The following is a 12,258-nucleotide window of genomic DNA, read 5'->3' as shown; positions in this document are numbered from 1 at the left end:
TAGCTTCCATATCTAATTACATCCCCTTTCACAGTCCACACACAACCTCACACATTGTCTTTCTCTCACATCCTCCTGACATTTGGCTGACATTCCTGTGTGACTGGATCATGCTGCCCACCAAGAAACTCTGCATTCTGGCTGGACCAAAATGCAATATATAGCACCTATCCTTGTGTACAAATGCCTATTTCCCTATAGATTGTAAGCTTGCGAGCAGGGCCTTCCTACCTATATATCCTTCTGTTATTACCCAGTTTTGTTCTTTTAATGTTTCCAATTGTAAAGCGCAACGGAATATGCTGCGCTATATAAGAAACTGTAAATAAAGAAATAAATATATGATTTTTAAGCACCATTACACTGCAGTACTCGCTTCCCATATACAGAGGTAACCTCTAGAGAGGGCATGGCAGTGACAGCGGAAGCCCGGCAGAGGTGAAGATCCTGACTGCTAATTTAGGTAAGTACCACTAACCTAATTCCCTACCCGAACTCTCCTTTAGGGGTGCCTAACCCTAACCATGCTCTAAGTTCCTAAACCTAACCCCCCCTTCCCCGCAACCTAAACCTAAGTCTCCCGGGAGGGTGCCTAACCCTAACCTCCCCTGGGGGTGCCTAACCCTAACCCCCCCTTCCCCTAGCCTAACCCTCCCGGGTGCTGCCTAACCCTAAGTCCCCCCCTGGAGCCCCTAACCTAGCCCTCCCCCCCCGTGGCTGTCAACACCCGGCTTACCTTTGATCGAGATGCCAGGGGTCGGGCTCCCAGCATAGGAAAAATGTTGGGATTTCAACGCCTGTCATTAGACCCTTGCTGGGATTAGACAGTTGAGATGCCGACGGTCGGCATTTAGACCGTCGGCATCCCATCTGCTTACCATTTATACTGGGTGCCCGAGTCCAGTGGGACCCACACTATACACCCTGCACCATTTAGTAGGTATATATTACATGATTACATCTCCAGAGTTCTGCACCTTTGCTGCACAAATCACCTGGAAAATGGTGCAGGTGCCATTTTTCCAGAGATCAGTGCAGAAATCATGAGGAACATCAGGGCCTGGATTATAGGCAGGGCAACAGGGCCGGTCGTCCCGGGGCCCCCACACCTAGGGGCCCGCTGCAGTGTTCCTCAGCAGGCAGTCAGCCGGGCAGCGCTGAGCACTTGGGCTCAGAGCGCGGCTCTGCTCCGGCCGGTGGCAGGCAGGCTTTGTGGTGCCGGTGGTGTGCTGTACGGCAGTGCGGGCGTTACATCAGAGGTCACGCTGCCCAGGCCCACTCAAGCCCACCCGGCCTCAAACGTGTCTGAACGAACCCAGCCTGAAGCCCACATAGGTGAGCAGACAGGAGGGTGAAAAGTAGGGTGAGTGAAATAATGTTTATTTTGTTATTATTTAAGTGTGGTGCTGCTGGGCTGGTTGTGGGGGGCACACTATTAAATATATATAAAAATACTGTGTATATATATATATATAATATATATATACATGCACACACAGTATATCTGTGCATATATATATATAATATGTATAGATATATAAATCTTTGATCACTGATAGGGGCCCCCACAAATTTGTTGTACAGGTTTCCCCACAGACTTTAATCCGGCCCTGAGGAACATACCTGTTGAGTAATGTACGCCCACGTTACTTCCAATGTGGCATTGACGCCTTTGGCAGTGTAACGAACAGCTTTACAAGCAAAGAAGAGGGAAACATTAAAAACACACTGAGTAGTGCTTCAGGGACAAAACCGAAAGGTCAGAGTTGGTGTAAGAGGTTGTACTGAAGCTATAAGAGAGTCGATGTTTACAGTTTTAGCTCTAGCTTTTTACACCTCTCCGTAAACGTTTCTGCCCTTGGTTGCAGTGGAATCTTCTGAGCAGGGGTTTAGAGAGGGGTGAAGCAGGTACTATTTACCTAGGCCCGAGGCTTGTCTGAGTGGCCCGGCAGGGGCACAGGCCACCTACGGAGGAAAAGGAATGATCCCCCTCTGCAGCATGCATGGTATTTTTCTTTCTTTCTTAATTGTTCAGAGAAGGGATGGCCATTAACCATCGTTGGTTAATGACCGATGGACAATGGTTTTGGCTTTGATGGCAGAGATCCAGTAGTCCCCCACCCTCAATGGCACAGAGCCTCGCAATGGTAATTTTGTTTAGTTTTTTTATCCCTGGCGCCGGGACACTGGGCCTGATTCAGAGCCGGACGCTCTGACAGAGCACTCGCTCTGAATCAGGGCCGGCCTTCTGTTTTTTTAGAGCGTCCTTCTGGCCACTCGCATAGCTGTGGGTGACCACCCACAGCTATAGCGAGCGGCCAGGAAGATGGTTGTGATGGTCAAGACCATCGCGACCATCGGGCTTGCGACGAGACCCTTGTGGTAGGGTCTCGTTGCCGCAAGCCCTAGAGTGCTTTCGGCTCTAACAGAGCCGAAAGCACTCCCACTGACATCACTTGTGATGTCAGTGGGGCCGGCCCCAGACGGTAGGCGTTCACATGGGAACGCCTCCGTCTGGGCAGCCACGCCCCGACCCGTCCACCAAAGGGGGTGTGCTGTCACTCAACATCGGCAGCACGCCCCCTTTGGTACGAGACCCGGAGCGACGGATTGCCCGTCGCTATCCGGTTCTCGTGCATGCGCACGACGGAGCCGGCTCCGTCGTGTGCATGCGCACTGGGCCACCATCGACCCGCTTGCGAGCGCATAGCGCTCACGAGCGGGCCTGAATCAGGCCCACTGTTTGCTGTATTGTGAGAAAGAGAGCAGGGACATTGGTGGCCCAATCCATCAATGGTCCCCCATCGATGGTTTAATACCATTGAGGTTAACAACCAGTGGTACCATTGATGGTGATCATCAATGGTTAATCTACCGATGGCTATCCCTAGCTTAGACTAGAGTAGATGAGGCCACTTCTCCTGGATTTGGCCTCACCACCTGGGTCACCCAGGCTCATCATGTGACTCAATGGTTCTGCTTCTGAGAGCATAGAGTAGGCATGATCTCAAAGCATTGTGTAGTGCTCAAACGAGGCCCTAACAATGTGGTTCTACCCCTGACGCCTCCTCACAGCTAAGGAAGTTGCCGCTTCAGATATGTTTCCTATGTAACTGAAAGGCAAAAGCATAATTTTGCCGTAAACATTCCCTTCTTTTGAACCAATCTTGTGGTGGACGACCAAAATATGAGGCTCCCATACAGGTATTAGAACAATTCCATTTCGGAATGTCTGCATGACCCTCCGGCAAGATCCAGTAGTGTAATTGGTGACTGCCAATTGGTTAAATGCCTTTACATACATACTGGAGCTCATTCAGACCCGCTCGCAAGATGCGATCGCTCACTGCCAAAAAGGGGCCGGATATTTAAATGAAGCGCTCGCACTGCGTCGCGTAAGGACGCCCACTGTGTGTTAGCGAGCTACTGCAAAGTGCGCTCGCAAGTGTCTGAAGACACCCCCTTGCCACTCGCAACACACGTCATCTCCGGGAAATGTATGCTTAATCGGGACCATCGTGAGCCATCAGAGCTGCTCGCAGCCCTTGGGGTTGCCTTTCCCCGCTGCAAGCACTGCGATCATTGCGGGCTGAAATACATGCAGGTGACGTGTTCAATGACGCTATTTTGCTAATTATACACGCCCTTTAAATGGCGTTTTGGTGGACTGACACGCCTGCTTTCCCAACACCACTCCCCCGTTCACAAGCACCTTCCCCTGTTACCACCCACAAACGGCGCCATCTGTCACTCAAAGCAGCGACCTGATAGTGGCTTATAAGCAACCAAAATCAGAGCGCAACGAATGGCTTGCGCACGGGCACTGCAAATTATACGCATGAGCAGATGGGTGAAAATCGCTCACAGCGAGCGATCGCGCCTTAGCGAGCGGGTCTGAATCAGGTCCACTGTGTAAAACCTTGATTTTGTCTATGATCTATACGTCCCCTAATATGACTTTACACTGCAAAAATCAATACAAATCCTCTAATAAAAAGCAAAATCAACAGCATCACAACGTTACTTCAAGGTAAAACTCTTCAAAAAGTCCCCATGGAAACTGCATGAACAATCATGATTATATACAGTAAATTACATACTAGCAAACATATCATTTAATACTGGCAACCTTTTGCCCAAATTAAGCAGGGAAAGAAATGGTTTGTAGAACGGCAAAATATCTAAAAAATATTCAAAACTATTTAACAAGGCAAGAGAGAAACCTTCACTCGGGGTTAGGGGGGGGCAACAGAGACAGTCAGAGGTGTCATTCGTGTGCATCTAGTTTGGTATTATATAATATAACTGCAAGCCCATCCTGATGTAGTCAAATGGTCATCAATGGTTACATGCATAATAATTCATAATAGTGTCAACAATTGTGATGTAAAATGCAGACAAGACACTGTGTCGACACACTCAGAATGTCGACATTAAGGTTAGGCTGTGAGGGGAGGTTAGGGTTAGGCTGCGGGGGGGAGGTTAGGCTGTCAGGGAAGGTTAGGGTTAGGCTGCAGAGGGAGTTTAGGGCTAGGCTGCAGGAGGAGGTTAGAGTTAGGCTGTAGGGGGGCGTTAGGCTGCCAGGGAAGGTTAGGGTTAGGCTGCAGGGGAAGTTTAGGGCTAGGCTGCGGGGGGAGGTTAGAGTTAGGCTGTGCGGGGAGGTTAGGCTGCCAGGGAAGGTTAGGGTTAGGCTGCAGGGGAAGTTTAGGGCTAGGCTGCGGGGGGAGGTTAGAGTTAGGCTGCTGGGGGAGGTTAGAGTTAGGCTGCAGACGGAGGTTAAGTCTGCGGGAAGGGGGTTTAGGGATAGGCTGAGGGGGGAGCAGTGGCGTCCCTCCCTGAGGTGACACCCAGTGTGAGTAGGGATGCAAAAAAAGTCGTGACCTGGCAGGACAGGGGGCGTGGCTTCACGGGTAGGGGATTGGACCGATATAGCAGCTATATCGTTCCGTGTGTAGGCACAATATCGTTCATTGAGCCCTCCCGTGGGGTCGTCCAACGCTCCTCCAGATCTTTCTGCATGCACAAGAGATCTGGAGAAGCAGCGAACGATCACATGCGGTTCTATGCTGGGGGGGGGGGATTGCCCCGTGTGTGGGGACTGCCCGATGTGTCGGCCGTCGGTCGCAGCGGCGGACCCTATACCCTGCTTTAGAATTACCAGTCCCAGCTATTGCAGCATTTTGTGTTATTACCACTGCAAAATAGCAGCACTCTCTGCACAACCCCTGGTAGAGGCTGCATTACAGGACAGAAAAACTCCAGCGCTTCCCCACATGAATCTTTGCCTATGTAAGCTGTTGTCTCCCATTTTGGTGCAAGGCAATCTAGCAGAGGTTAATGGAGTGGCAGAAAGTGACTAACATGAGATAGCTGGGGATGATGTGCACATGAAAGAAAAGCAATTGTGAGTGGGGAGTCAGAGAGAGAGAGAGAGAAAAGGAGAGAGCATAAGAGAGAGGCGTTATCTGCAAAGGAGGAGGATGGAGGGAGTATGTCATGACGAGAGGGGGAGGCAGAGAGCAGCAGACTGAGCCACACAGGCAGCAGCCAGTGAATGAGAGACACAGGAGGGGAGAGGAGGTATAGAGCATGTGTAAAAGTGTTCAGTAACCAGGGACAACCATAGAAGCACAGCAGCAGCGGCTCCCAGGGAGGCAGATCCTGCACTGAGGGGAGAAGGAGGCCTGTGTCAGCCTCCACCCCAACAGCAAGCAGCCTCCTCCAGCCTCTCCACTGTCAGGGGCACAGAGCAGTGATATCTGAGCAGTAGCAAAGGCACAAAGACGGTCTTCCCAGCCAGGAAGCACACCCAGACACAGAGCAACCTTCCCCCTCCCTGAGGAGGCTGGGAAAGGGCCTCGACTCGGGAAGGTCTGGGAACTGGAGGCTGCAATTCATGAATTGACAATCAGATCTCACCATGGGGAAATCTAACAGCAAACTGAAGCCTGAGGTGGTGGAGGAGCTGACCAGGAAAACCTACTGTAAGTTGTCTTAATTGCTACATGTGGTTCTTTTGGGTACATAGATTAGGAGTAGGACTGTCATCTACTTCTATAATATAATATATATATATTTGGATCTGGTAACCATGGGTTACCACACCTGAGTGTGTGCAGACAGGAGGGGACATGCTGGTCAGTGGCAGCATCAGGTGATATCAGGCTACATGGATGCAGAAGGTACAGAATTATGTGTATATAGCCAGATACAGTTACTTGTATCCACAGCACAGGATGTGTCATCTGTTCCTGTATATGGGACCTGGTAGCCATGGGCTACCCCCACTTGGGTGTGTGCAGACAGGGGAGGGTGCTTGCTGGTCAGTGGCAGCATCAGACATGGGCAGGCTGGAGGAGATCTAATGTACAAGCTAGAATCAGTTACTTGTATCCACAGCACAGGGGAAGGCAGGACAGTCTCTATACACGTTACAGTGTATCCACCATGAGTGTGCCTGTGCCTAAAGTACATGACGCCGGCTCTCCACTGGCATGCAGAGTCATTTCTGCGGTGATGGAATAATAGGTTCCAAATGGGCTTCAGGAGGAGCATGGTGGTCATTATGTTCTGCAAGCACTTACAGAGAAACACCAGCCCACGCATAGATTGTAAGCTCTTCAGGACACAGAAATTCTTATTAGTTCTCTTATGTACATTGCTCAGTCATGCTGGGCACATGCAGCAGATATTTGCCCATGGCATGCTGGTTACATGGCTGCAGGTCACAGCTTTGTTTGACAAGGCACAAACTAAAATTTCGCACAATTCCGCAAACAGAGGCGCCCCTGTCCAGGGACACACACATGGGTGCTTTCTGCTGCAGCTGTCCTGTAATCCACACGCGTGAGGCCTGAGAAAGGAGCTTTGTGTAAGGGTGTAGGAATTTCTTGTGTAAGGGGACAGTATGGATGAATGTGCACGGGTTCTGTAAACGAATAACGCTGTATGGTGAGTGTCAATTGTGTTTGTAGAATATGATTTATTTAATGACACTGACAGAGGGGGATCGGTATGAAGACTGGCAGTGAAGATCCCAATAGGTAAGTATTTAAAGTATTTACTAACCTATTCCCCCCACCCCCAACCATAACCCTGGTTAGGCCTGGGGGTGCCTAACCTCCCCCTTCCCTGCAGCCTAAACCTAAGTCTCCTGGGGGGGTGCCTATCCTTAACCTCCCCCCAGGGGCACCCCCACCTTCCCTTAGCCTAACCCTCCCGGGGGGTGCCTAACCCTAAGTCCCCCCCGCGAGCCCCTAACCCCCCCTCGTGCGGCTGTCCGCGCCCGCTGCCCGGCTTACCTTCGATCGGTATGCCGGGTGTCGGGCTCCCAGTATACGTAAAATGACAGGCTTCGGGATTTCGACGCCTGTCATTAGACCCCTGCCGGGATTAGACAGTCGGGAAGCCGGCGGTCGGCATTTCGACCGTCTGCTTCCTGACTGCATCCCGACAGGGGGGCCCATAGTCAGCCACTCTTTGTAAGGTACTGCAAATCTGCGTGTATCCCTTGCAGGGAATTGGGGTCCGCTGACCATGTTGGTAAGCTTTAAATGTTTTGATCAAAATGTGAACAAAATCCCCATGCTTTTATTTTCTAGATACACACAGATTTGCAGTATATTATTGTTAGCGCCGGTACAAAGTCTTTCTGTTTTGTATACATTATTACTGCCGCACAGCTGGTACAATATGGGTAAAACCAAGCGCGGGCATATTTCTTTTCTGTTTTATATCTCACTTTGCCATTCTTCCCTTTTTATATGATGTAGTCTGAGGATATAATAGTTACTGGGCTCTGTAAATATTACTCTCTGTGAGGTTGAATGCAGTTGTCGATTCTCTGCATCGCAATGTATTTGAGTTTATTTCTTTTTTTCTTTTCTTATTAGCATTTATTTATACGGCACCAGACATTTCTGCAGCTTCCTACATAGTAAAGGTCCAGAATAGGATAAAACAAGGCCGTAAAGTAACATATTTACATGACTACATGTGTTTTATGAGAAGGACAGCCTTAAATTGTAGGCTGATGGTGATACTCATGGTACCAAAGCCTATCCATTCACTGAGCAAGTGGCACGGGCATATTAAGAGAGGAGGGGCCTCGTGTTTGGTCTCCCTCCAGGGCCCCTCCTCTCTCCCTGGTGGCCGGTAGCGCAGTGAGCACAGTACACTCTGAAGCCATCTTCCCGGCAATTTCCGTACTGCGCGTGCGCAAAATGCTGGGAAAATGGCTGCCACACCATTTTGCAAGTGATTTCTACAGTGCTGCTGCCGCCGACGCGGGACTCCAGAGCTGTAAGGATTGACTAAATGGGTGCAGGGTGTGCGGTGTGGGGCCCCCTTGGACCCAGAGGCCCGTGTGCACTGCGCTGCATTATGGATACGACCCTGGCCAGTAGCATCTCTGCATCTTGGGGCAAAGAATGGAAGCTAGGGACAGTGAGCATCTGTGCCATAAAAATAAATAATACATTTCTATTTCTAGCTCTGAATAATACAAGCGTCATGGGATCTGAGTTTGAGATCTAAACTACTTAAGATATCTATCTATCTATCTATCTATCTATCTATCTATCTATCTATCTATCTATCTATCTATCTATCTCTATATCATCATATATGGTTTGCAGTCTGCAAGTCGACATTGGGTTGGGTATCTTGACAAAATTTTGTAAGTACCCTAACCCTCCCACTAGTGCCTAAAGCTTACCGTAATACTTACCCTTGGGATTCTGACTGCCGGCATCCCGACCACCTGGTTGCCGACAATAACTGTCGAAAAATGGCAGCGTTTCACATGGCAACACCAGCACCATGTTTGTACACTTAAAATGTTGACCTATGACATGTTTACTTAGTCATATTGTCAACAACTTGTCAACAATATGAGGATTAGGATTAATGTTAAAAATAGGTGTTGACATTGTGAACAGGTTGACTTTAGGTCAATTTTGACATGATGCAAGTCGCATTGTACATGTTGACATAATGAAACATGTACTAGGTTGACATAGAGTAGCTGTCAACCTTGTGGATTCGACAGTATGGTTGTCGACATTTTCCATATAGCCTGTTTCGGCAGGTTACCGTACAACATATGTAGATTCAACGAGCTGTCAGTGACGATTTATAGAACAACTTGTAGTCTGGGTTTTGTGGTTCTTTACATGATGTGCGGAGGTTCAGCTAGACGTGAGGCAGAAAACCTAAAGTCTTCAGATGAGGAAATTACTTTTGTATGTTAGCACAGAAAGGTTACAAATAATAAACCAGGACTGACCTGATACGCAGGTCATTACAAGAAAAATATTGCTTTTCATTTGTGTGCTCTTTGCATATGATCAGTGGGCCTGATTCAGAGCCGGACTGAACGAGCGCCCGCTCTGAATCAGGGCGTTTTTTTTATTTTTTTGGTGCGTCCTCCTGGACGCTCGCATAGCTGTGGGTGACCACCCACAGCTTATGCGAGCGTCCATGATGATGGTCGCGAAGGTCAAGACCATCGTGACCATCGGGCTTGCGATGAGACCCTGCGGTAGGGTCTCGCTGCCGCAAGCCCTGGAGTGATTTTGGCCCTATCAGAGCCAAAATCACTCCCACTGACATTACTAGTGATGTCAGTGGGGCCGGACCCAGACGGTAGTCGTTCCCATGGGAACGCCTCCGTCTGTGTATCCACGCCCCGGCACGCCCACCAAAGGGGGCGAGCTGTCACTCACCATCGACAGCACGCCCCCTTTGGTGCGAGAGCCCGAGCGACAGCTTCCCCGTCGCTCGCCGGGTCTCGCGCATGCGCACGACGGAGCAGCCTCCGTCGTGCGCATGCGCATTTGGGTACCATCGACCTGCTTGCGAGCGTCCTGCGCTCGCGAGCGGGTCTGAATGAGACCCAGTGTTTCTTATACTGGGTACACACTTGTCGATCTATCGTTTGTTCGATCGATGAACGATATATTGCGAGTGCATCGGTGGCTGTGTACACTCGATATATCTGTGAATGACATCGTTCACAGACATATCGGGTCGGTCTTGCAGCAGAGTCTTTGCCGATATACCTGAAATGCATATGCTTGTGTTTACGGATGACCGCCAGTACACTGGCTGCAGAGACCAACGGCACTGACACCACAACTTAGCGGGCAAATTTAAATGCCTATCCAGTTGTGATGTCAGGCCAGACACATCAAGTGTGTATAACTCACCAATCGGCTGCTTGGTCTGCTGACTGATCCATCGTCCTAGTGTGTGCCCAGCTTAAGATCCTGTCATTAAAATAACATGACAGGTCCCATGTAAGTAATAATAATAGGTCAGTCAAAATTTTTGATACATCTAATTGTAAAACATTCAGTGTCATTATCCGGCCCACACTGTGTAGTTACACTGCAAACAGCTCACATGCCTGCAAAGTAGAACCTGCATGTGAGTTACTCACTAGAATCCATGTGTCTTACATATTTTATGTATCTGATCGAGTCTCCTTTTCTAAACCTATAATATAATTTATCTAATTTAGAAAAATGTATAGCATTCCCAAGTGTCTGTGTAGAAGTTACCATACCTTGATAGAGGTTGAGGTGTTTGACCATACCGCCGGACGCATGTCCAGCTGTTCAAATACCGACGCTGGAAGACCGGCAGTGAAGATGCCAACAGGTAAGTATTTTAACTATTTACTAACCTAACCCCCTTTAGGGGTGCCTAACCCTAACCTCCCCCCCCCCCCCAAGTGCCTAACCCGCCGCTAAGTGCCTAAACCTAATCCCCCCCCCCCTTCCCCGGAGCTTAAACCTAACTCTCCAGGGGGGTGCCTGACCCTAACCTCCCCCGGGGGTGCCTAACCCTAAGTCCCCCCCGGGAGCCCCTAACCTAACCCTCCCCACCCGCGGCTGTCCGCGCCCGCCGCCCGGCTTACCTTCGATCGGTATGCCAGGCGTCGGGCTCTCGGCATAGGTAAAATGACAGGCGTCGGGATTTCGATGTCTGTCATTAGACCCCTGCCGGGATTAGACAGTCGGGAAGCCGGTGGTCGGCATTTTGACAGTCTGCTTCCTGACAGCATCTGAATGAGGGCCGCCCTCCATAAAAATGGAGCGTCCTCCTGGATGCTCGTATAGCTGTGGGTCACCACCCACAGCCTATACGAGCGTGCATTTTGATGGCCGCGATGGTCGTGACCATCGCGACCATCGAAACTGCGAGCCGGAGCCTGCGGTTGAGGTTTTCAACCGCAAGCTCCGGAGTGATTTTGGCTCTATCAGAGCCAAAATCACTCCCACTGACATCACTAGTGATGTCAGTGGGCCGGCTTCTGACGGGAGGCGTTCCCGTGGGAACGCCCCCGTCAGGGAGGCACGCCCCTGGCACGCCCACCAAAGGGGGCGTGCTGTCAATCAACATCGACAGCACGCCCCCTTTGATCAGACACAACGAGCGAAGGACTTTCCTTCGCTCATCGCGTCTGGCTCAGTGCGCATGCTCAGTGCAGAACATCGACCCACTTGCGAGCGGACAGCCGCTCGCGAGTGGGTCTGAATCAGGGCCTATATACGTACAGAGAACATCTGAGGTGTGTTTTATGGCCTGGATTAATATTTATGAGGTCATAACCTATCGTTTCACTAGGAAGCAGTACCTAACGTATATAAGAGGTCTCATGAATATTAATCAGACAGGGGGCGTGGCCTGGACAAGCTAGGAGAAGGAGGCTGACTTTACAGCTCCTGGGCCCAAGTATCCGGTAATAGCATCCTGTACCTTCTGACCGGACTCCCAGTGTGGCACATAGCTGGATACTTACCTCTCCACGCTCCTGGAACCCGTTGGGCAGCCTGTTCTTTCTGGTGGCTGTGTTGTGGATGCAGGCTGTCTCCTTCTGCAGCGTCTCAGCACCGCGGGCGCCATCTTGGATTCCACTCCAGCGGCTGCTGCAGCTCCTGGCTTGGGCACTGAGGGCCTGATTCAGAGCTGAACGCTCTGACCAGAGCACTCGCTCTGAATCAGGGCTCTCCTACCTTTTTTGGAGCGTCCTCATGGACGCTCGAATAGCTGTCGGTTACCACCCACCGCTATAGCGAGCGTCCATGATGATAGTCGCGATGGTCTTGACCATCGCGACCATCGGGCTTGCGACGGAGACCCTGCGGTAGGGTCTCGCTGCCGCAAGCCCTGGAGTGATTTTGGCTCTATCAGAGCCAAAATCACTCCCACTGACATCACTAGTGATGTCAGTGGGGCCGGCTTGAGACGGTA

General features: G+C 50.4%; 1 protein-coding gene across 1 annotated transcript in view; it reads left to right on the top strand.

The window, feature by feature from the left end:
* The first annotated feature begins 5,570 nt into the window (after nucleotides 1-5,570).
* Nucleotides 5,571-12,258, top strand: part of NCS1 (neuronal calcium sensor 1) — a 109,520-nt gene continuing 102,832 nt past the window's right edge. Inside the window, exon 1 of the mRNA XM_088466937.1 lies at nucleotides 5,571-5,984. Coding sequence (XP_088323063.1) covers nucleotides 5,921-5,984 — 64 coding nt within the window. The 5' untranslated portion in view covers nucleotides 5,571-5,920. The remainder of the gene's footprint in view (nucleotides 5,985-12,258) is intronic.

The sequence above is a fragment of the Taudactylus pleione genome, unplaced genomic scaffold (genome assembly GCF_031769625.1).
Source record: "Taudactylus pleione unplaced genomic scaffold, aTauple2 ptg000003l, whole genome shotgun sequence".
Taxonomy (NCBI): domain Eukaryota; kingdom Metazoa; phylum Chordata; class Amphibia; order Anura; family Myobatrachidae; genus Taudactylus; species Taudactylus pleione.
This window is presented reverse-complemented; position numbering and strand designations above follow the sequence as displayed.